Consider the following 25094-nt stretch of genomic DNA (forward strand, 5'->3'; position numbering starts at 1 on the left):
GGACCTGCTCTGTGCCCTCTGATCCCATCTGCTCCCTGCCCAACCCCTGTGAGGGATGCAGTCACACAGGTCCTTCCCTCTGCCCACCCCTGGCTGGGATCCATGCCCAGACAAAGCCCTCCACCAGACCTTGGGGTGTCCTCAAGGGACCCTGGCCCCAGGGGCTCCTTCCCCAGATATACAGAAGGTGAAATATGAGTTTCATCCCTCCAGACATTTTAATGACTTTACTTGGGAACCAAAGAAAAGAAGAGAGACAGAAAGATCAAGGACCAGTTGCTTAGTAACGAAAGGAGAGAGGTGCAGGGGATGGGAGAAAGGAATTTTTATCTTTTTATCTTCTTTTTTTTTATCTTTTTTTTTTTTTATGAGACTGTTTCTCCACTTTCAGGAGACATGCATCCCCCACTCCAGCACCTGTGGTGCCACATTCCACAGAGATGCTCCCCTGTGCAAGGTCTGGGTTTCATCCCTGTCCCCAGGGCTGTGGGAAGACCCATCTGAACAGACAGACTCTATATTCCTAGGACATCACCAGCAGGGAGCAGAGGTGGTAGAAAGTGGTGGATGGAAGCATACTTTCTCTGAGTGACAGACATATATGACCTCCACCACCACCACCTAAATTCTGTTGCTCTATGACACCACCAGCAAAACTGGGAGCCAGGTGGCTCCAGGCATGATTTACCAAGCTAATATTGACACATCCTGCCAGACCCTTTCTGTTCCAAACCTGCTCCTTCTCCTGCCTGAGCTCTCCTCCCAGCCACGGGAAGCCAGCTGGGAATGGAGCTGGGGGTTTAAGCTGCCTGTGGCTGGTGCTGACCTTTCCTTCCCAGCATGGCAAGCATGGAGATGAGCTGAGGGCTCGGCTTCACACCCCTGAAAATGTCAAGCCCTGGCAGCAGGACTGGGAGCTGGGAGAGCTGCTGGGAGCCCTGGCAGCAGGAGGGATAGCAAAACCAGGCTGCATTTAATTAAGAGCAGGCTGCATGCTGTTAACCATTTACTGCCTCCCAGAAGGGAGTCAGTTCCATCCCTGCCCGCACACCAAGGGCAGGAGGATGCTCTGGGGACCTTCCCAATATAGGGAATGTTGCCAGTACCCCTAAAACCTGCTTGTTCCTGGTCACTGATGCTGTTCACCACCTTCACTGCTGTAGCCTGAGGGCAGAGGTCTCATCCCTCCCTCTGGAGCCCTGGCCCTGCTTTCCCCTTTGCCCCCTCATCTCCCCTCCCAGCCCTCACCCAGTGATCTCTAACCCAGAGAAGAGGGGAAATGAAAGTCCCTGCTCTGAGTTTCCATGGGAACACAAGTGCTGCTGTCCTCCTAGCCCTGCAGATGCTGATTGCAGAGCAGAGCATCCCAGCAATGCCAAGGATGAGAGAAAACTATCCCTATCCTTCCCAAAGATCAGCTGAAAAATCTGCCCAAATTCCACCTGCTGCAGGTAGGGGACAAAACCCTGTTCAGCAGATGTATCATCACACAGGTTCACATCTCATCCTAATGCTGTGTAAGGCAATGGATCCAGCTGGGAATCTGCTTTGGCACTGAAATCCTTTTCCCTGCCAGGCACAGAAGTGCCACAGCCATGGACAGGTTTGAATCTTAAATTGTAGGGAGGTAAGAAGGACCAGAGGAGCAGCAAGGTGAAGCACAGGCTGCTAAGGGGAAGAGGAGCAGGGAAAAGCAGGCTCCCATGGGGAGGGACTGCTATGGGATATCAGGATGGGATATCAGGGATATCAGGATGGCACTCTGCCCCCTGCTTGGCTCATTTCCCCAGTGTTTGGGATGTGCTGCAGAGCTGTATCTATTATCTATATCTATATCAATATTTTAGGGCTAGTGTGAGTCAGGCCCTTTCCTTCAGGCTCTCATCCCCCTGATATTTTCCTCCTCCTCCTTGCTGGCTTCCACCTGCAGGCAAAGCCTCTCAGGGGATCACCTACCTGGAAATCCACCTGCCAAGGCTCAGGGCTGAGCTGCTGCAGGTCCTGCAGGTGGGTTTTCCTCAGGGGGTTTCTCACCAGGGCAGTGCCAGGGTCGCTGGCTGTGGGCACCTTCCTGCGGGGCTCGTGCTCGGAGATGTGGGTGGTGCTGTACGCCCGTCTCCTGGACAGAGCCTTCACATCCATTCCTGAACGGTGGGAGAGAGGATCAGCTCCACTCCACACTGGGATCAGCCAGCACCACCCTCTGGCTCACAGTGGGAGGCAGGGAGCCCTCACCAAGGTCCTGCCAAAGCTCAGGGGGCCACACTCAGCCCTGCAAAGTTTTAAGCAAAGCAACGAAACCACAGAAGGAAATAGAAACACAAAATTCCTGGGGATGTCAAGAGAGCAGGTTGGGAAGGTTTTGTCTGAGGAGTTTTCAGTCAAAAAAATGCCTGACTGCATTTCCTCAAACCTCCCTGGAGAAGACAAAGGGTTTACTAATGAAATTTAATTAGTGCAGACACGCTCCTGTCAGAGCAAGACTAAAATCTGCCTTGGAAAGACACGATTTCTCATTGCTTTTGACAAGTTTGAGGGGATGCACAGTACAGATCCTCTTGGAATAAAAGGGAAGATCATCCCATGAGTAACAGAGGTTTCCCCAGCTCCGGGGTGCAACCAGCTGCTTTATGCCACATGCTGCTGAAACAAACACCCAGCCAGGCCGTGGTGGGGAGGAGTGACACCCTGGGGAGTGGGCCTTGGATCCATTCTCCCCCTCTCCTGACTGGGAAGCTGCTTTGCAGGTACAGGGATGGTCTAGCAGAGCTACCCATTTGCTCACTCCACTCCTCCTCACACTGTTTGGGAAGCTTGTAAATAATTATGTGGCCAAAGCTAAAGCTGCTTTGAAAATCTCCAGGGAACCCAGCTCACCAGGGCTTCCCTTGATTTCCTGACAGGTTTGGATAAAACATCCAAACCAAACAGACTTGCTCAAGCCTCAGGAGATCTGTCATCTCTCCTGCAAACTCCTCCAGCTCTCTGCAGCTGAAGACATGTGTAAATCAGGCAAAAAACTTGGGGGAGCAGTGACAGGAGTTTGATTAGAGAGACAGGGCATCACCCCCCCCGCATGTAGAGAGGAAAATCTGACCCGTGTCCGTGTCTGACTCTCCCCCAGGGTCTCTGCCCACGCCCAGGTGCTCGGGGCAGCGCTCGGTGGGGCAGGACCCCTCTGAGTCTCTGGAGTGGTTCCAGCTCTCCAAGCCTGCTCCCTCCTCCTGGGAGTGAAAGAAAACAGAGCTGCCCGACTCCTGGGAATGCATCGTGCTGTACTGCCGCCTCTTGTCCTGCAGGGAAGCACAGAGAGGGAACAGGTCCCACCACAGTCTCTGTCCACCAGCTCCCAGCTGAGAAAGGCTGCACCAGCATCCTTAGCCACTACTGCCCCCCAAAGTCCCACCCATCACTCCCTTAAAGCCACAGCTGGGAAGCAGAGACACCCCCTGACCATGCACAGAGCCAAGGCTCTTGTGTACACCCCAACACCCCCCGCTCCTGGGACAGACTCACAGCTCTGGGGTTGGACAGGTACGGGGAGGTGTCACAGATGACACCGTAGCTGACCAGGCGGTCACCAGGGAACAGGCAGCTGCTGCTGACAGGGGACACCAGGACCTCAGTGCTCTCAGGAAAGACCCACTCCACAGACACGTCGCTCAGGACCGGAGCCATTGCCTTCTTCAGTGACCTGATCATCTGCAAAGGGCAGGGAGAGAGGTTCAACACTAGCTGGACATGGTGGGAGCCATGGTGCATGTGCCATCTGCTGCAGGGAAGGGGAACATTCCCTCAAACAATCCCATCAGCTGATTCCTACCCTCTGCTTCCAGTTAGTCTACTCTGATGTCCATCCCAACACCCCCATTTCCTTGGCACAGTTATACTTGACAGAGCTGGGTTAATGGTTGGTCTTTTCCAACCTAAATGAATCCACGATTCCATGATTTCTACCATGATCAGATAATGATGGAGCACAGGGCTGATCTCACACACACTGCCAGCCCAGAGCAAGGTGGGAGCTATTGGCCTGAGGGATCTTACTCTGATGTGAGGCAGCATCCCTTGCTCCCCTCTAGCACCCAGGCCTTCACTGGTCGGAGCCCCAGCCCCAGCTCTTTTCCTGAGCCCAGCACTCATACACTGATAATTTTGGAACAGCTCATTGCTGGCACAAGCCACTGCCAGAGATCAGCAATGGTCTGCCTGTTACACATGTGGAGAAGACCAATATTCGTGAATACCTCATGGGCAAATCTCCCATGGAGCCATCTACATGAGCTTCCCTGCATGCCAAGGGAACTGAACACCAGATTTAGAGACAGAATAGCTCAAATATTCCCCATTGTTCCCTGCTTTTTCACAGGCTTGGGAAGACACACCAGGCTGTGTTTTATAAGGCCATTAATTGACGCCTCAGACTGCTGAAGGCACGGAGCTGCACAGCCTGCAAAGCTCTTATTAATAGCTCTTATTAAACACCTCTCTCTTCACTGTCTCTGCTTTTAATTTACATCAGAAATGTTGATGCCATTCTGTCTTAGAGAGGTTTTTGTGTGCTCCAGGCTCCTGCAGAGGGTGGAGTTGCCGAACTCCTCCTTGAGAGATCAAGAAAGTAGAAGCTGGCTTTTTGGAGATATTTAGGAGCTAAAGACCCAATTCTCTCTGGGTTTAGTCAAGCAGCAGGTGACAGGCTGGGCTCTGCATTCACCAGGGGACAGAGCCATCACTATGCCAGATTTCAAGCACACGGTTTTACTCTTCATGGGGAGAGAGGGAATGGAGAGCCTTTAAAGCCAGCTTAATAAGCAAAGCCATCACAGCGCATTCCTCTCGCTCCAACCCCGAGTCCTTCTCGCCTGAGCAACGCCAGGGCTGAGCCCGACTTCAAAACTAATTGGCTGCTTTGATGCCGGTCCCACTGCCCTCGCCGTACCTGAGGCAGAGCTGCCTTTGAAGGCAGAGCTGCAGCACCGCGGCCATCGTGGTCCCCAGCCCCAGGCGGAGGCAGACGCACCCTCCGCTCCCTCCGAGGGCCGCCGGACACCGAGATGCTCTTTCATCCCCTCCCGCTGCCCACCTGCTGCGGGGGGGGCTGGGAAGGCAGGGCCAGGATGGGGAATGAGCCCCCCGGGAGCCGTGGCCTCCCCCTCGCTGAAGCAGAGCATCCTTACAGCCCCGCGGGTGGCCCCCGGGGACTGGGGCTGTACCTTGGGCTGCAGCCTCTCGCCCTCCTCCAGGAACTCGGAGACGCCCCTGGACACGGCAGCCAGACCCCGCACCAGCCTCCTGCAGGCGTTTGGCCCGAGGCCAAAGCTGTAGCACCTGCAAAAGGACAGGGAGAATCATGATCCAAAGGAAAAGCCACCCACCAGCCCCATGTAGCTCACACACTCCCTCAGGCAGAAACTCCCTCTGACTTTATGCCACTGCTGTGTCCAGCAGAATAAACCAGCCCCTCTTGTAGGTATGTGGCAGGAAGGTTGAGAACCTCCCAGTGCCTAAAGGGGCTCCAAGAGAGCTGGAGAAGCACTTTGGACATGGTCATGGAGTGACAGGACAAGGGGGAATGGCTTTATGCCAAAAAACGGCAGGGTTAGACTGGATATTGGAAAGAAATTCTTCCCTGTGAGGGTGGCCCTGGCACAGGTTGCCCAGAGAAGCTGTGGCTGCCCCTGGGTCCCTGGAAGTGTCCAAGGCCAGGCTGAAGGGGTTTGGAGCACTCTGGGCTATGGAAGGGGTCCCTGCCATGGCAGGGGGCTGGAATGAGATGAGCTTTAAGGCCCCTTCCAATCCAAACCATTCTGGGGTTCTATGAACCACCAGCCCCCTCCTCTCAGCAGACCCCAAACCCCTTCCCCAAAGAGCAGCCTTCAGCAGTGACACTCAGGGGTTCCCAGCAGGACCTCAAGCCTTCCCCTCCTCTGCAAACACAAACAAGCTGCTTTGCTCTCAGTTCAGCTCTTTTCCCTGCTGGCTGTGGTCAATAGCACTAAAGATCCAGTAATTATCTCTGCTTGCAATGAAAATAAACATTTTCTCAAGGAAGGATGATCAAGCCAGGTGAGGCTGCTCCTCCTCCCCTCCCAGGTCTGTGAATCAGGATTTGGTTTGGGCTGAAGGCTGCAAGTCGAGCTGGAGCCCTGGCAGGGAGGGCAGTGCTAGGTGGGGATGGATGTGCCAGGAATCCAGGAGGATGGGAATGGGTGGGATATAACATTTGAGCAGGGCAGGAGATTGCTGAGAAAGAAAGCACCTTCAGCAGCAAACTGCATCTGCACAAGGGGCTTTTCTCTTGGAGCGTTTTAATCCTCAGCTGCCTGCAAATCCTAGGCCAGCCTCACACCCCTCCTAAATAAGGCTCTGATCTTCTTTAAAGATGGGCCATGCCCAGCACTCTCCCTTCCAGGGTCAGCCGAGACCACGCTCCAGCTCTGATTGCATTTAACCCTCCCTCCCTTCCAGCCCTGCAAGAGCCAGGGGTGGGAGGGTGGGAAACAACCAGACCTCTGTGCAGTTTCAAACCCACAGAGCAGCTTCCCTGATAACTCCAAAGTCTGAGAGATGGAACAGGAATCAGGATTTCTTACATTTTCCCCATGTTTTGTGCCCCTTAAAGAGGCAGAGGAGAAACCAGAACAGCCTGTGATCAGGGCTGGGGAGCCAGGCTGGGAGCTTGTGCACAATTAGCTGCTTTTTACATTGCTGCCTTTCAGCATATTCAATTCTGCACAGCCCCATCCTGGAAGCAGCTGGGGCCAGCCCCAGATGTTCTTTAAAAAAAAAATATAAAAAAAAAGCAAGGAAGATTGTTGGCGTGTCAATCTCTCCTAGCAGGAAGCATCAGCCGAGAGCTGTGAAGTTGTCAGCTCAATTATCCTGCTTTTGATTGTTTAAAAAGCATCTGAACTTCTGGGATTCGTTCCAAACCCTTTGAGGTTCTCCCATGGCTCATAGCAGCAATCTCTCCTGCCTCTGTCTCTGAAGTGGGGACGTCTGTGAGAGGGAGCTGTGCTCAAGGGGAGGCACATGCCAGCCTGTGCCAGGTTTCTGGCCCTGCAGGGCTGAGTCTGTACCTGGTGGAGCAGGAGTGGTCCCGCAGCAGCTCCAGAACCTTCCCAGTGTTGCTGATGGCCCCGGCTGTCAGCACAAAGAGCAGCCGGGGGTGGCCCCTGTGGATGGGCTGGCGGAGGAGCCACTTCAGGGGGGACAGGAGGTTGATGCTGCCCATATCAGCCCGGATCCTCCTGATGCTCTGGCAGGCAATGAGCAGGCTCTCCTGCTCAAAGGAACAGTGGAATTGTCAGCGCCAGCACCCTTTGAGCACCAAGGAGAGCCATGGGAGAGGCTGAGGGAGTTGAGGCTGCTAATCCTGGTGAAGGGAAGGCTTTGGAGAGACCTTAAAGCCCCTTCCAGTGCATAAAGGGGCTCCAAGAGAGCTGGAGAAGCACTTTGGACAAGGACCTGGAGTAACAGGACAAGGGGGAATAGCTTTAAGCTGAAGAAGGGTAGGGTTAGATTTGGTATTATAAGGAAATTATTTACTATAAGGGTGGTGAGGCCCTGGCACAGGTTGCCCAGAGAAGCTGTGGCTGCCCCTGGATCCCTGGAAGTGTTCAAAGCCAGGCTGGATGGGGCTGGGAGCACCCATGTATAGTGGAAGGTGTCCCTGCCTGTGGCATGTAAGGTCCCTCCCCACACAAACCATTCTGGGATTCTGTGAACTGTGGGCTCACCCACCTCACAGTAGGCCTGGCTGACAGGAAAGAGGGTCTTGAAGGTGGATCCAAACCCAATGATATTGAAGAGACACGCTGGCATCAGGCTCTTGAGAATGACCAACAGGGCATCCTGAGGGGCAGAAAGCAAACAGACATGAGGACACTTGGATCCTCCCTGGCTGCCCCAACTTCACCAGTAAAAGCTCTGCCCAGAGCCATCCCATCTTATTGCCACTTTCACCTGACAACGAACCAACTGCTTCTTTCCCATGCCTCCATATGACCCAGCTCTTTTCAAAGTCCCTTGATGATATTTGGGATGTGAAGCAGTGAGGAAAATGGGGAGTCTTTGGAAAAAAAAGACAACAAAGAACTGAACAATTTTTTCTGTTTGTTTTTAAGGGATTCAATTTGTGCTGGCAACACAGTGCTGCAGCACAGAGCTGGTGGGTGAGAAGCAGAGTGTGAAATTGAGAAGTGCGACACGCAATGCATCTCAATGCCTAAACTTGCAGAAAATAAACAAACAGCTTAAAGTTACACAAAAGGAAAAGCCTCCCCCATCCCCAATTCTCTTGTATTCATAGCTGGCTTCAATTAAAATAACTGGGAGACAACAGATTTAAGCTATTTTCTTTACCAGAGGTGGTTATCTAATGTGCCTATTCCTGGGCTTTACATAAGGCAAGAGCAACTTGAATTGTCACAGTGGTATTGTGGACAAGTCCAGGACAGAGCTTGTGATCACAGGAACTGGGCAAGAGCTGCTTAAGGAGCTCTTGAACTTGTAGGAGCAATTATGTGGCAGGAGAGGAGACCCATTTAAAGCAAAGTGTTTATTTAAAGCAAAATGTAAAGCAAAGTGTTCAGGAGCAGCTCAGTTCTATTTAAATGCTGATCAAGGCAGACTCCTGCCAGTCTGCCGAGGGCAGCAGAAACCCTCTAGCCAGCCCCTGGAGGAGCTGCCAAGGTCAAATGAGGAAGAATAGACTCCTTGAGTTGTCCTACCAGTGGCAAAGACCAAGTGACCACAGAGGGACACAGCGAACTCCCTGCCTGGGTCCAGTAGGGATCCCAAAAGCTCCTCCTTACAGGCTCCCAAAGCCTGGAAGACTCAGCAAAAACTCAGAGCTGGAGCACTGAAAATCAGTGGAATAATGTACAAGAACAGGGCTGCCCTTTAACAGGCTCTGGAGTACTTGAATCCAAGCTGTTATCTCAAACCTACGAGGATATATTTATACCACTGCTCCCAGATGGCTCCCGGGATGCTGGCTCTTCCAGATCTCAGTGCTGACATCCCATCTTGGAACTCATTACAAGGGAAAAAATACAAATTTCCAAATATTTCTCTTAAAGCACTTCCCAAAATGGGCAACCGATGCCTGCTTGCTATTTCAGCAAGCAGAAAGATTTATTGCTTCTTATGGTAAATATTGATCTTGATCCTGTTGCACTCCATAGCTTTATGGCAACTCAATAAGGAGGGATGTTTGCTTCTAGAAAAGTCAATTCCCAGTTATTAGCGCAGTTTTGCCAGCGAGCACCATCACAGCCTGGCTCTTCTCCCTGGCTGCATCAGGGTGGGAAAGGAACTGGCTGTAGGAAATTTAAATCCCTGAATTTTCCACTCCAGCTGCTTTGGACGGGTGCCCTCCTGCTCTGCACAGGCCCTTCCACCCCATCCCTGAGTGCATCCTGAGGCTGCACAGCTCCAAGACCTGTCATGCCATGCATCCAGCCAGCTGAGGATGATGCAGAAGGTTCCACTAACCAAAACCCACCCAAACCCTCTCAGATCAGCTCCTGCTGTGAGGTCCCTGGTGTCTGCAAGTGACAAACAAGGACAGGACACTCAAAAGAGGGACAGTGAGTTTCTCCCTTGAGGTATCTCCTCCAAAATCTCCCACAAAATATTTTTTCCTGAAGGTGAACAGCCTTTTTCCTGTTTCTACAGCCCTCCTGAGATGGGGTTTCCATTTCAGGACCAATCAGAGAAGGGCTCTGATCCTGCAGGTCCCCATCCCCAGGGGACAATCCAGCCTCCACAGAGGCTGCAGAGACTGTGGTGCCCAAACTCAGCCATGCTATGAGTTGGAATGCAAAAATCCACGCTGGGAGAAGATTCTCAGACTCCTAAAGATGCTGGGGGAAGGGGTTACAAGCCCAGAGATATCCTGTTCCCCCTGGGAACAGCCTCCCTATCCCAGGGGATGTGCTGCAGCCATCTGCAGGCTCCCCAGCATCCCAATCCTTATTGCTGAAGGTGTCTGTCCTTCTTCAGCAGTTCCCATGGAAACTGGAGACAGATGGGAAAAGAGATGTGCTAGAAGATGGACAAGTTCAGGAGTGGGTCTGTGGGAACCTCATGAGGTTCAGCAGACCAAGTGCAGGGTCCTGCACCAGGGCTGGCTCTGGGTAAGAGCCACATCTGACAGGGGAACCTCAGACCCACAAAATATCCTGACAATGCTATTTTGTATTCAGAGCTCTCAGCTATACAACTCCCATAACTATTCACCAGGCTGCTGGTGGCATTTGTGCTTGGAAAAGGGATGTCTCATATTTAAATCATTTCTGTGGGTTCACAGAGATGCCCATCAGCAAAACCTCTCCTAATGCATGGTCAGCACCTTACTCCCCTTGGAGCTCCCTGGAGGTTTCCTTCTAGGCAGCCATCACCCAAAGCCCTTCTGAATACAGGGAGAACTGGAAAAAGGATGCACAAAACATGCCAGCAAGAGAGGGAAAGAAGTAATTTTGTATTTTATGTGCTGATAGGAAGAGCAGAAGAGAACAGGGGAGAGTCACCTTTGTTGCAGGTACCAAAGGAGCGCCATTGTTGAGATGACTAAAATACAGCCTATAATTACCCCCCATGCCCTGATAATGAACAGTTATGCTCTCAGCACCCCCACTGCTCTCTCTCATTCATCCCTGCTGACAGGCAGGTGCTTCCCCTCCTGCAGGTACCTTGGCATGGCTGATGCTCACACCACTCATGCTCCTGCTGCGGTCTACCAGGAAGATGAACTCGCCCTGGGCTTTCTGGAGGCCTGGCTGCACAGTCCTCAAGTCAGGGCAGAAGTTGAGCATGATGACAGGGTGGTGGGGGATGTCCTTGTTCAGCCTCTTCCTGATGATTTCCATCTGAAAGAAAGCAGGAGATAGCTCCAGAGGTTGATTTTGAGAGGTTGATTTCTCCACCCCATTTCAATTCAAGAGGAATCAGAGCAGGGCTCAAAATGCAAGTGCATGGCTTTTGTGGGCCAGAATCTGCTTGTTCAGAGGTGACAACACCAGGGTGGGCCAATATCCAGGTGTCCTATTCTGTCCATACCCACAGTATTCACCATCCCTGCAAGTGTCCAAGGCCAGGCTGGACAGGGCTTGGAACAAGCTGGGGTAGTGAAAGGTGTCCCTGCCCATGGGAGGGGTGGGAGCTTTAAGGTCCTCTCCACCAATCCATTCTGGGATTATATGGAGCAACTGCACACTCAGATAAAAGCCTGGAGAAGAAATCAAAAGACCTTGCCCTACCCAGCACCTTGCAAATCTGATTCTCCAAACATTTCATTAGATCCTTCCCGAAAACCTGGTTCATTAGCACAGCTTAGCATCCCACCGAGGCACACCAGAGGTTTTCTCCGTGGTCACTCACTAATGAAGTGTGAGATGCAGCCCTTGATCTGCTGCATTCAGCACTCCAATTCATTCCTGCTGCCTCTGGTTTGCTGCTTTTTCTGCCCATTTCTTTTATCACTTTTCTTTGTAGGGATTGAAAGGCTTTGGAAAGCTGAACCGTTTGCTCCGGCCGTGGCTCGATAGGAACCTGCATGATCTCTGCACTGCACACAGCTCCAATGGCTCTCCACATTTTCTGTCCTTCTATTTCAAGTATTCATTACAAATGGGATAAAATAAAACTGGTAAAAACCTCTTGTGATGGTTTATAATGTGTTATTACGTGTGTATCAAGCAGTAACGGGTTCATGGCCTCAGCTGCTTTGGAGGGAGCTCCAGGAACCCACATCAGCCCAGCCGTGGCCTTTCATCCCTGGGTCTGAGTGTGGAAAAAACTCCTCAACAGCAGCTCGATCCTCAGGGGCTTTGTTTGCCTCTTTTCTCCTCTTTCTGGCTGCTTTTCTCGTTGGTTTCACAGGGACTAAACCAGACCCCAGATAACTGGGCTTGTTTTCTCCAGCCATGAGTCACATTCCTCAGTTTATGAGCTGACAACCAACCTTTGTTTTCTAAAACTCACTAACTCCCTGTGGCTCAACACACACACACACACAAGCTCTGCTTTCAGCTCCACTGCCTGAGCACAGCTTCTCTGACCCAGTGAAAAGACAGGTCCCACTCAGAGGAATAAGCCAAGCTCCCACTCATCCTCCTACCTTTCCCTTCTATGCTATGGGGCATAAATTAATCAGCTGCTGAGAAATCAAAGGCTTTTTCCATTTCCATTTCCCTTCAGCCATATGACATTATTTTCTTTCACAACTTTTCCAGTTTATCGCATTCCAGACTAGAGTGGTCCTAGCTGCTTCTGTACAAATACTGAATCGTGGCCCTGGACCTATCACAGAACTCTCTGGAATGCTCTTGGGTATCCATGACATAAATTTCCTGTGTGATCAGGATGAGCCCATACTTTGGGATTTCTCACTGACTGGAGGGAATTTTAGAGGCAAATCTTCAGTAAACAGCTTCAGTGGACCTGCTACAGGTCAGCCAGAAAAGAAAACATCTCCTCACCTCCCTTTCGTTCCCCTTCACCCATTATCCAATTACAGTAAACTAATCAGATTTTGTTGAATAAAGTTGATTCCAGTGTGCATCCATCCCCACCAACCTGCAGCTGACAGCATCCAAGCCTTTTGCATAACAAACAGAGGGAAGAGAATTACTTATAATTTACTGCTGAAATTTCTGGGCTAATTTAATTTAAGCCAAGAAGTGGCCAATGTCCTGCTCTGAGCAGCAGCAATTCCAGCCCATCATCTACCCTAGGTATTCCAGGCATTTTCTCTGCTCCCTGCAGTTGTTTCCCAGTCCTCCTGGGGCACAGGTGGCTTTCCTGCAGGGAAATGTCTCCAGAATGATTCCCCCTTAGATAATTTGACATGCTAAATGTGCAGAAATAATTAGGGAGCCATCCGAGGCGTAGCGTGGGAGTTTCATCTCGTTCCACCTGCCACACGCTGAACACAATTAGAGGAGATGCCTGCAGAGTCCCAGCCCTGCCAGAGAGAGCGGAGGGCAAAGGGAAGGGAGGAGAGGAGGGTTGACAAGTCTCTGGTGAAAGGAGAAATCTTAGCAGCACGGGGAGACACCCCTGCAGCAGGTCAGGGATGTCTGCCAGAGGGACCCAGGATCAGACACCCAGAGAAGGAGTTTAGGGGGAAATGAGCATCTCTGGGCACACAGGAGAGCCCTGGCTGTGTAAAACAGGAGCTGACACTGTCAGCCCCAGCTGTGGCCACACAAGCACGACCTGTCCCTTAGGGGAAGATGCCCACCCTGGAAATCCAGAGGGCTCTGAGCTGTCTGCTGCTCTCTGCTGATCCCAGACACACCAAAGAGTTGGGCTGTCACTCATTCCTTCAGAACTGCTGGAAGACAAGGCACAAATCCCAGCACAGATATTTTTCTCTTTGCTGCTCAGCAGAACAAAGAGAAGTCTCTCCTACCTTGTCTTCTGTTCAGCTCATTATTCCCAGGAAGATCACTTCTTTCTCTCTGACAGCTACCCAGAAACAGTAAACATTTACCAAGCAATTAAAAGAATATTTTATTCTATGTCATTGCAATAATTATAATACCCTTAATACTATCACAATGCACCTCTCTAATTATGCTATGCTAGACTAGCACTAATTATACACACAATAACCATCTCAGAGCTCCTTCCCCTCTCAGTTTATCAGCAGCACTGCTGAATTTCCCCCTCTTCCTCGACACAAGCCCCTCTCTGAGGGAGGATGCTGCAGGTCTCATTGGGACAGTGTAATATCTGATGCTGGAAACATGGAATAATCTTCTAGCTCAGCTCCAGTCCATGGAAAGCCTCAGCTAACACCTGCAGCTTGTGTTTCTCACCTTTTTCTTGGCACTGGGGTCTTTCTTAGTGCCTTTAATGAAGTCGTTCTTCCCCTTCAGGTGTCGTTCGTACTCTGCAGGGGTCATGTCACCCTCTTCCATTAAGACATGGGGCATGTGGGGCTCTGTAAATGCAGAGAATTGTGTGAAGAACAGCTGTGGTTACACTTTGAGTCTGGCAGAGATGCAGGCACCCTTGGCTGGGAAAACAGCAGTACCTGTGAGCTTGGAGAGCTCAGAAAACCCTGAGAGAGGCCAGGGTTACCTCCTGGGAAGCCTAACCTTGACAGTATTTGCACTAAAACCAGCACTAATCCAGCTGTCTCCAGAGCTACAGATGAAGATCCCAGGAAGAGGCAAGACCAGCAGAGGGGAAGCAGAGCCCACCTACCACTTGGATGGATCAGGATCTCCACGGGTCTGTCGAAGGTGTGTTTGTTGGCCAGCGTGATCACGATGCTCTTGGCAGAGCGAGCCGAGGGGTCGGCGTCTGCTCGGATCTCGTGTGTGGGGCTCTCAACTCCTGCAGGGAAAACGAGGTGCCAGTAGGGATTGAGGGTGGGGGACACCAGGGAGAAGGGATGACAAGGCAGTAGAGGACAGGAACCCACGTTAGCATCAATCCTGTACTGGTAAATCCACCCCAGCACAGTTAAGTTGCCAACACAGATTTACATTAAGGAGGAGTAATAAAGCCTCTCTGATTTGGCCTTATCGTAAAGCAGAGCAATAGGGCTCAGGAGCTCAGTCCCTGAGTAGGGACCGGGTGCCCGAGGTAGCTCGCTCATGCCAATGCCACGGGGCTGCCATCTAGCAATCATGGTGATTATCAGCTCTATAGTGATTGCAAGCTCTCAGGATTTCAGCTTTGCTTGCTAGGTAGTGGTGCCCTGGGCTGGAGGCTGCAGCAGACGGAGAGAGAGGAGAAGGAGAAGGCGCAGGCTGTTCCACGGAGATGGCTTTGTTTGGGGAGGTCCGTGAAGGGTCTCTGCTCTTCTTCTTTCTCCCCTAATGGGGTACAGTATGCTTCTTTTATAGGGTTGGAAAGGATCCAAGCTTGACCAATGGTAAGGGGTTAACATGACATTGCCTTATAGGGATATAGAGATAGGTTAAGGGCAGAGGACAGGGAAACAGGTATTTTCTTTTGCTGTTTCAGCATTCCTATTGTTCATATTCTCCATGGTGCTTTTCCTAAATCTATGGGGTTTACTACAGAGGAGGGGGAGTGTGGACATTGCCTTGGGGAGGTGATAATCAGCCTTGTGCAGCAGGACAGCCCCAGTGCTCCTACCTGCCAGCAAACACGGCCCCCGGATCTCCAGGTGGAAGCTGAATTCATACTCAAAGGGGTTGGTGGTCTCACTGTCCAGCAGCTGAGTCAGGCAGAACCTGCTCCCTTGCTCCGGGCTCCCCAATCCACAGGGGTGCTTGTCCCTGATGGTGAGATAAATCCAAATAAACCCTGTCAACATGTTCTATGCCCCCAGGAACTGCAGGTCTGCCAGAGGTAAAGCCTGCAGCCACTCTCCAGCCTCCTGCAGCTCCTGCTCATTCAGCCCTGCATTCTCCAGGATCAATCCCAGACAAAGCCCACCCCATGGTTTTCCATACATTTGGAGCTGGTGGCTGGAAAAGCTGCTGGCATTCTCCAAGCTGGGCTGGGGAACCCTGGGGACACACACAGCTGGCAGAAGGACCCTCACCACCCCGCTGGGCAGTGTCTGCAGCTCAGAAGAGGTGCTGATGAAGATGGAGACACTTTCCAGGGGAGGAATCATGCCCAGGTTGGCCACAAAAACAATCCTCTCCAGGTCCTCATCCATCATAAGCCTTCCTGCACAGAGATTGGACCATGCCAGGTATTGCAACCATGAAAAATGCTCCTTTCCAGGCCTCTCACAACCCCCAGCCCTGGATCAAACACCCAAAGCTGCCACCACTGCACACATCAGCTTTCTCTAAAGAGCCCCAGCTTCTGCATCACTCCTTTGGCTGCCCAGAAGCAGCAGTGCTTTCCAAGATGGATAAGACTGACACTTTTGGCACAAGCACCAGAACCACTCAGCTTCCCAAAAGGAGCCCCCTTGGTGCAGCAGCATACACCAGCCAGCCACCCCCATCACCTCCCCACTCCCCTTCCCCTCCTTTTCTTCCTAAAACACCCTCAGCCCCCTCACCACATCCATCACCAGCTCTTCCTGGGGGGAGGCTGCAGCTGTTGAAGTAGGTGTCATCCATCTTGGCTTTGTCTTTGATCTGCACAGTCACGGTGCGCCGGGACACGGCCGCCTCGAAGCCCACGACAGTTGTGCCCTCGTCCAAGGGGTACACAAAGAGACCTGCCAGCCAGGAAGGGTGTCAGCAACACCCACCTCTTTCCTGGACCCACCAGCCAGGTCCCTCTTGGCACTTCCCAAGTGGGAAAAAAATCCCACTTGTGGGATTTTTCACACCTAAAAAGTTGTAGAGTTGGACACAATACATTTGGTTGTGCTTCCCACCAGCATCTAAAGGTGGAAGGCATGCACAGAAACCCAGCACTGCCATATCCTGACTTTAAAGTTCCCATTCCAAGCTTCACTCCTTAAAACTTGCCTTCCAAAGCCTGGGGGTCTGGGTTGTGGTAGGTGAGCAGGGCTGTCATCCCAAAGGCATAGCCACTGACACAGGATGTCACCTCGGAGGCAATGAGGGGCAGCCGGGAGAGGGTCACACGGTCAATCAGCCCTGGCATCTTCCTGGGGGTCTCTGGGTGATGTAGGGAGCTGGAGAGAGAAAGGTGAGAATGGCTGTGGAGCCCTGAGTGCCCACAATGTTTGCATGGCTCTGCCACCTCATTCTGAAGCCATGAGGACAGAAAGGTGAGTGACCTGGGACAGGATGAGACCTGGGTTTGATGATTGCAGTGACGGGGATGGGGATGAAGCAAGACCCCCATGTGAAGACAAGGCAAACCCTTGCCCCAAATCTCCATTGGCACAAAGGAGAAGGTTCAGATGAAACCTCCCTAGCTGGGGACACAGCCCTGGAGGTGCATAGTCCCCACCTCCCACACTGCTGGAGTCTGAGGAGAACAAGTTAACATCTTTTTCTGTCCCTCTTTCTCCTCATTATCCTCCAAACCAACAACTTTCTCCAGGATAAGACAATGATCATGAGAGTTTTCCTTTCTGGGGAAGGAAGAGTAGGCAGGCAGAGCCATCCATGCTCCTGCCCTCCCATGCCCTTGCCCATCCTCATCCTTGCTGATTACAGGGAAGTGCCATTGCTCTGCTGTCCTGCATCTCCAGATCCTTCCTGCACAGGCTGACTCATCCCTCCATGTGCTCAGCCGACACATTCAGATGCAAAGTGACTCCTTATGCCAATTACATTCCAACCCTTTTCCCTAAGCAGGTTTTCCTCCATTACAGCTCCTCTCCCCCAGGCCTCAGGGTTTTAAAGGAGACTTTTCAGGTGGATTTTAGGGCCCCATCCCGCTCCCCCAGGGAACCGGGAGAAGTTGCTAGGCAGCAGTTCTCCCTGGCTGGCTCTGCAATGCTTTATGCAGTGATTTACGAGGCCCAGGAGAAGCCAGCAGCACTGAAATGCATCAGTTTCTCATTCTTGCGTTATTAAAACCCACCTTTATATGCAAATGCCACAGAAGACATCAAGGCCCCGAGCTCGATGAGTGCTTGGGGCAGGAAAACGACGTTGAGAAAGGACAAAGGGAGAGCAAGAAGGACTGTCCAGGATGGGGGAGAGCAGCCAGGGAAACTGAGCACAGGAAACAGCAGAGAAGATGATGATGATGGAGGGCAGTAATCCCAAGGCACGCCCCTGGATCCCAGCCAAAAACCTTAAATTCCCGATTTAATCCACCCCTCCTTCCTGCACAAACACTGCTCATGCCAGGAGCTGCCCAGGGAGGTTGGGGATGCATCCATGGGGATGCAGTCCCCACAGTCAGGAGATGGAGTCCCAGCTGAGCCAGGGGAGGCCATCCCAACCAGGATGCTCCAAGCTGTGCCAACAGGGCCTGGGAAGGCAGGAGCTGGCAAGGGTTCACCTGCCACAGGAGAAATAGTGAAGGTCCCCTCAGTTCAGTATGTGGCAGAGGCCATCAAGGTACAGGGAAGTGATTAAATGCCAGGTGGGGGAGGAAGGAGGGAGAATTATTTTACCTTAGGGAAGAAATAATAAGGGGAAAAAGCTCTCTAACAGCTTGGCACAACAGGAATTCATTATGGGACTGCCAGAGGGGTGAATTTGGGCTCCAGGAGCGTGACTTCAGCTTGGAACTGGGGACTTAGTACAGAGCCACGGGTGAGATCCAAGCCCCTCACATCTCCTGCACCCATGGAACACTGGGGACATAGCTCCCATGGGAACCACTTGCCAGCAGGGATTTCTGCATCACCTGGGATAGAACAAGCACTAAGGGACCCTTGGTGAGATGCAGAGCCCTGTGCCATGTCCTGTTTAATCCAGCCAGGAAAGTTGCACCTCTCCTGCAGCTCCGAGGTGGCTCAGAGGAGCCTGGCACCAGCTCTCACTGGTGTGCCAGCCGAAAAATCGGCCCAACAAGGACAGGGAGGGCTCAGAGGGCTCTTCCCAGCAAAAACCCTTCGATAGGGGACGCTGCCAGCAGAGCCGTGGGGCTGCTCCACACAGCTTGTGTCACCAACGCCATCAAGTGACTGCAGCATGGAAAGGGAGAGCAGCAGAAAGGCTGGAGTGAGGGAGAGCAGTGGGAAGGCTGGAATCTCTCCCCTGTGCCAGCCAGGAGCTCAGCACTGGCCCCTTGCCTGCTCCCCATCCTGCCTTTGCTGCTCTGGGATGTGCACTCAGTCTCCATTCAGGCCATGGGGCCTGCACTCTCAGGATGGGACCTGGCAGGACCCTGCATCCCAAAAAAATTACAAACAGTAGGACCCTGCATCCCAAAAAAAATTACCAACAGCTTAACGCTGCACAGAGTACTCCTAGACACACCCAGTCCACAGCGTGTCCCCTCACTGCCACCAAACATGTCCTGCCTCCCACACACAGCAGGCACAGGGCCATCCCACAGACCTGGCCAGGTGCCTCCCAACCTTGCACTGCATCTGGCATCCCAGGAGAAAGGGAAACCACTGAGGGTTAATAGCTTCAGCCCTCAAAATACACCTGTAATCCCATCAACTGGGGAGCACCTCAGGGCTGGGGACAGACATTGTCCCTTGGCCAGCTGTGCTCTGGACCAGGCTGCTACTGGATCGATTTTTCCCCCCCCCTCTTCTTTTCCATGACAATCCACTGCTCTTCCTGCCCATGGAGGGGAGGGAGACACGGAAGTGTGATCACCCCACTGCAGGCAATACCCTTGGCCAGACCCTCTGCCTGACTGATGGGGAAGGAGCTGATGCTGCTGCTGCTGAGACGTCCCTGTGATGTGCAGGGAGCACAGGGCTGCGAGCCAAAGCACGGGCTCCAGCCTCTCACAGGGCTGCAGCGTCTGTCCTAGCACTCCCAAGAGGCTGGGGCTGGATTTTATGGGATGGGAAAAGGTGTTAATGTGCCTGGAAAGTGGGGGTGGTGCCTGAAGCACTGCTTGGAGCTTCCTGGGTGTCCGTCTGTGTCTCTAAGCACTGATGTGCCCTCAAAAAATCAGTCTGAGCACGTGGAGTAAAGACAGGAGCAGAGTAATGCTCCTCTGAGGTGAATTTTCATGCACTGAAAAGGAAAAGAGAGCAAAACTGTGAGCACACAGCCTGGTTTCTGGCAGGACCCGACTCCCAGGAGTGGGCTGGGGTCCCAGCTGTACCACACCACAGGATCTGTGGCATCCACAGCCGACAACAGGACAGGGAGAGTCAAAGCAGGTGCTGGGATAAAACCCGAGGCAGCTCCACCCAGCTCTGCTGCCTGAAGGGCAGAAATCAGTGGCAGCCCGGCTGCTTCTGCCCCCCAGGACAGAAAGGCTGCCCTGTCAAGCCCAGCCCCGGTGTGACACCTTGCATCAGACGCATTTTTGAGCAGCTGAATCACTGCCCCGCCCTGCTGTAACCCCTGACCGGCCACAAGCTCGTTCCCTTGGAGATCGCGCCTCCAGGTCCGAGCTAGACCTGGGGCACATCCCCACTGCTCAGAGGACGCCTGCTTTTCTGCAGCTGGGTAAAATATTCCTTCCACGTCGTCTGTCTCAATCAACACTGACATCCAGTGGCTCGCCGGGATGACGACAGCCGGAGCGCCCTGTGGAGATGTACAGGTGGACAGAGCTGGCCAAGGATGCCTGTTGCACCACAGCCTCCCATCAGCATTCCTGCACAATCTCCACCGGGAAAAAAACACCCCCACTGTTTGAAAATCCATGACAGGAGAAGCCTTGCACTTCCCAAACTGTCAGAGCTCTCAAGTAGACTCACCCTTGGGAATTCTCCCTGGTTTTCAGGGGCAGCAAGGCTCAGGGAGCTGCCGAGGGACCCCTGACTTCACCTACCCAATCCACATCACTGCAGGTCATGACTAAGACATGCAGCAGGCCTCCAGCTGCTTTCCCCCAAAGCACAAGGCTCAAACCTGGCCAGGAAACTGGAATCAACCCCCTAAATATCTCTAGGAAGAGGAGGAAATGGGGTTTGAAAGAGCACCCATAGCACTGTCCTGTCTGGAAGAGCCCTGGATCCACCATGGCAGATCTGTGAGATACTCTCAGCAAAGGCTACAGGAGCTGTTCTCCCATCTCCAGCCTCCCCTTGCCTCAAACTGCAAGCAGAATATCCCATTTAATGGAAAACCAGGAAAACAGCCACTGCAGGCCCCCAAAGGGGGACAACAAGAGCCCCCACTGCTACAGCAGTGACAAGGATTGCTGGCCCCAAGGACACCCTGAGGCCTCAGATATGGAAACTGGGGAAAGGCTGGGAAGCAACTTCTCCTGCCAGGACCCAGTGGAAGCAGCCAGGTGCCCCTTCCCGAGGTGACACAGTGCCAGGCTGGGCCATGACTGACAGCCCAGGCAGAGACAGACTTTGGGGACTGTCAGCCATAACTCTGGCAAGTGTCTTGCACCACCAGTCTGGCCCCAAACTTGGGTGTCACAAACCTGGATTCCTGTCCCAAGCCCCTTCCTAGAGCTGTTAATCACACATTTCTGACACAGGGGTTAGTTAACCCCCACATTGCCAGGCTCACAGCTTGGGGGAAGACCCCTGGGCTGAGCCAGAGGGGAGTCAGACACCCCTTAGCTAGGCTAAACCTACCAGGCAGCCTGCTTCCCGCTTGGGGTGCATCCAGATGCAAGGCACACACAGGGCCCCCAGGAGCAGCACAGCCCTTCTCCATCCACCCCTGCCCTGCCCTGCCCTGCCCCAGCCAGTGTGGTGGATTCCAGCCAGGTCTCAGTGTTTTGACCCTTTCTGGGGGCATCAGCCCCCCTCACCCTGCCAAGGTCACTCCTCCTTCCCCCAAACAGTGTGTCCACAGATGGGTTATCCCACTTGGCTGCCCAGGACAGCAACAGCCCATCACCCCCAGCATCATCCCCCCGTCCATCCCTGTCCTCTGCCTGCACGGAGATGGACACAGTCACTACTAAAGTCTGTACAATTTTTGGGGAGGAATGGGATGTTCCAGGACTCACCATCCAGCTGGGAAAAAGCAAGGCTGGGAAGCAGCAGCTTGCAAAGTGTGGGCTTGTGCCTGCACAAATATTATGACAGGGATCTCTTCAGTGAGCAGCTTTGTGCTGGGATCGTGCACAGCCTTGGGAAGTGACACACACACACACCCCTCACACCCACCCCTGCGGAGCTAAAAAGGTGCAGGAGCAACTGGAGAGTAGCCACTGCTTTTCTTACCTTTCCTGGGAGAGAGGAGGAGAAGGAAGAAAGGGATGGGGGGGTTGGAGCAACTTCACCCACTCTTCCAGCCCCTCTGCGGCTGGGCTGGGGAGGGCAGGAGGGGCAGGAGGAATCCCGCAGGCGACAGGCACGGCTGCGGAGCGCTGTCTCTGGAAGACAGGGAGAGAGGGAGATGAGGAGAGAGGGAAAGGGAGGGAGAGAGGGAGAGGAGCAAGCGCCGGGGCTTGGGGTGGGGGAGCGCTGCACCACCAACCACCTCAGCAACCGGTGGCTTCACCCCCCGGACCCTCCCCACCGGGCAGCGGGGCAGGGGGAACCCGGGGAGGCCGGGGGGTCCCGGGGGGAGCGAGGAGGGGTCTTACCGAACGGGCTGCAGCAACATGTGCCCCGGCGGGGAGGCTCTGCCCGCAGCCGGGAGGGGGTCTGGCTCCCCTGGGATGGGGGGCTTCTGCATCCCCAGGGTGGGGCTCTCGTCCCCCACCGCTGACTCAAAGTGTCCGGAGCTGTCTGGGTGACCATCACCATCATCATCACCTAGTGGAGCCATTTGTTTTGTCAGGGAGGTAACCATGACAATCCCCTCGAACACCCTGGCGGTTCCCTCTCCCCTCGCTCCCCTCCTGAGCCCGGGGGCTGCGGGGGAGAGAACGGGCGAGGGGCGAAGCCCATCCGGGCAGAGGAGATGCCCCTGAGCTGGGCAGGCTGGTGGAAAAAAAGAGGCTGAAACTCCCCTCACCCATCCCCGTGATTTATCTCCCCGGGATTTTCCGCAGCAGCTGCCGGGAGGGGAAGAACCCACCGCATTCACCTTTGTCATCCCCTTTCTCTTTCAAAGGCAGGAAAGCACCCTAAAGCCCCCCAAAATCAGGATGCATCCCTGCTCACTGGCCTCCTGTGCAGCCCTAGGCTGGATCTCTCTTCCAGCCTTGCTATTGCCCCCATTCCCATCTCAGCTCCTGCACCCTCTCCTCCCCAGGAACATCCAAGCCCCTCAGCCACAGCCCCCACCCATGGGGGTCTAGAAGGACCCTCCCCACCGGAGCAATGCTGTCACTGAGGCATGAGCCTGGTGGGATACAGTCCCTGCCCTGAGCAACTTACACTTAAACCCAAGAAAAACAACTTGTAGAAAGGGGAAACTGAGGCAGCTGGGGGGACACAGACTTGGACAGTGTCCCAAAGCAGAACTGGACACCGAGCCTGGGTCACAGCACACCGAGGGTAAAGCTCCTCTTTCTCCCCCTGGCCTCCAAGGACACATCCACACTGCAGGATTGGGATGACCAGACATGTGGCACCCCTAATGACCTATCCTCTCCCCCAAGAACAATGTGTTTTAGAGGAAACAGCAAGAAACTCCACAAACAAATGCCTGATCAAGAATTTTTTCCTAAGCCCAGCTCCCGGGGCTGACTTCAGCCCTGATCCTCCAGAATTTATGGTTCTTGCCAGACAAATAAGTCAGCCATGGAAAAACACAGGTCCCGTGTTCCCAGTGCCTGTAAATGTTTGTTTACCACAGCTTGTGGCTTCTGGGAAGAAAATAACATATGCCAGGAGAAATCCTGGGATTCAAACCAACAAATGTGGTAGCAGCAGGGTATTTGTTTAGAAGATAAAGCAACATCTGATATGGTGGATGAGGCAAGTGTGAGACCTGAGGAAGACACATACAGAGTTGTTTGGGGGGAATTAATATTTAGTGCTGATGCTGAAGCTGCATCACCACAGTGATCAAAAGTGCTGCCCAGAACAGCTCACAGGGGCCTCCAGCAGGTGTTTGTTACCCCTCATCTTCTCCAGGCTGGCTTTGCCCAGGACACCCCAGCATGGATGAGGGCCAGCCCCTCCCAGGGAGCAGCAGGGGGAATGGGATGGGTATAAATGAGGCAAAACTGGGGAGGGGACAAGCTAGAAGTAGCATTTGAAGTCACCTAAGTGCCATCTCAAAGCTTGTGGCTTTACCCACCTGGGGCCAGGCAACAGCAGCACCTCCAACCACCACAGAGGAAGATTTCCAGTCCTGGTTCATGCCTGGGTGGATTCTGGGACTGGCCAAGCACAGGACAGGCTTTCCAGGCTCATTACCCAGCTCACCCAAGTGTACAAGTGTGGTGCTCTTGTGCTGGGAGATTCAGATGGGCTCAAAACTTACAAATAAAACCCAGAAAAAAACAATACTAAACCAAATCTCCTGCTGGATGGACAGCAATGAGCACTTCCCATGATCTCCATGTGTGTTCTGTATGTAAATGCCATTTTCCTCAGCCTGGAATGCTCTGAAAAAAGAAATAATCACTCTGTTGGGAGACTGTGATGATTAAAAAGTGATGGTACAGGGCTGGGCAGGGACTGCCTCCTCCTTCTCCTCCTTTTCCTCCTTTCCTTCTTCCTCTTCCTCCTCCTTGCAGCAGGTCTGTGTGTGGGCAAGGAAGATTCTGACCTGTTTGGGGTGTAAGGACCAGAGGTAATTTCAATGAAATTCCACTGTCCAACCTCCACCATTGTGAGCTCTCTCATTCCAGCACAGCCAAAGTCTGCTGGTTTAAATAAATAAGCGTTTATTTAAACGAATCTGAATATTTCTCTCATGTTTAAATGAATAAATATGTAATTGTATGACAGCAGAGTCTCCAGCAAATTCAAGGACCCTGCATGGAACCCACAGGAAACCCACACCTCCCGGAGCCTGTCCCTGCTCCAGAGACTGAGGAGAAAAGTCCTTCCTCATGGACAGAACAGAGAAACACCCAGCACAGTCACACCTCACTGACAGGCTGCATAGCCCTGAAAATCCCAAGGAATGATTGCAGCCAAGGTCAAGGAGCAGAAAGGAGGTGTTGGAAGGATCTGCCCCCAGCCAATGTTGTCTGATCACAGTTGTCTTCTTCTCAGTACCTCTGTTTTCCCCTCTCTAAAATGGGACTAATCCTGATTAAATGTATTTATGGGAGGTGTGTCTGCAAGAAAACATTAAACTGGAAGCATGAGCCTGTCAGCCTCTGGGATTTCCCACATTCATCTTTATTTTTACCCTAATTAACTAATTAACATCTCAGACTTGCCTTTGGCTGCCTGCTCTGTTGCCATTGAAAATCTCCTTGCGTTCAGCTCCAGTGTTCAGCATCCTCCTGTTGCCATGGAAAAAAACGCCATGATGTCACCTCCACAAATACAGCTCCAAATACAGACCCCAAAGTTCACGTGTGGGGCTGGGGAGGGATCCCCACAGACTGAGGGACATGGGGCTACCACCTCCATGCAGAAAACTGAATTAGATGGAAAAATATCAGATGATAATATTTGATAATAACAGGGTTTAGTTTAAGGAAAAAACCAACCATGGTTGGTATGAAGAGAGCAACAGTGAAGGGTCCAGCCCCACCTGGGATAAGATTTCTCAGCACAGAAAGAAATAACAGCTCAGTTGGAA

At 52.8% G+C, this 25094-nt stretch overlaps 1 protein-coding gene across 3 annotated transcripts in view; it reads right to left on the reverse strand.

Moving 5' to 3' along the window:
- The window catches only part of VWA5B1 (von Willebrand factor A domain containing 5B1), a 29141-nt gene extending 6992 nt beyond the window's left edge, over positions 1-22149 (reverse strand). Inside the window, exons 1-15 of one of the 3 annotated variants that reach the window (XM_066563926.1) lie at positions 22024-22149; positions 21659-21810; positions 16428-16597; positions 16010-16171; positions 15444-15666; positions 15124-15266; positions 14221-14352; positions 13830-13954; positions 10698-10874; positions 7744-7854; positions 7080-7282; positions 5214-5328; positions 3517-3702; positions 3098-3293; positions 1957-2144 (exon numbers count right to left, since the gene is read on the reverse strand). In XM_066563926.1, coding sequence (XP_066420023.1) covers positions 1957-2144; positions 3098-3293; positions 3517-3702; positions 5214-5328; positions 7080-7282; positions 7744-7854; positions 10698-10874; positions 13830-13954; positions 14221-14352; positions 15124-15266; positions 15444-15666; positions 16010-16171; positions 16428-16566 — 2100 coding nt within the window. In that variant the 5' untranslated portion in view covers positions 16567-16597; positions 21659-21810; positions 22024-22149. Of the gene's footprint in view, positions 1-1956; positions 2145-3097; positions 3294-3516; positions 3703-5213; positions 5329-7079; positions 7283-7743; positions 7855-10697; positions 10875-13829; positions 13955-14220; positions 14353-15123; positions 15267-15443; positions 15667-16009; positions 16172-16427; positions 16598-17457; positions 17539-21658; positions 21811-22023 lie in introns of those variants that run through there. The other 2 variants (XM_066563925.1, XM_066563924.1) reach the window with 2 other exon arrangements.
- Positions 22150-25094: the final 2945 nt, after the last annotated feature.

The sequence above is a fragment of the Molothrus aeneus genome, chromosome 21 (assembly GCF_037042795.1).
Source record: "Molothrus aeneus isolate 106 chromosome 21, BPBGC_Maene_1.0, whole genome shotgun sequence".
NCBI classification, from domain to species: domain Eukaryota; kingdom Metazoa; phylum Chordata; class Aves; order Passeriformes; family Icteridae; genus Molothrus; species Molothrus aeneus.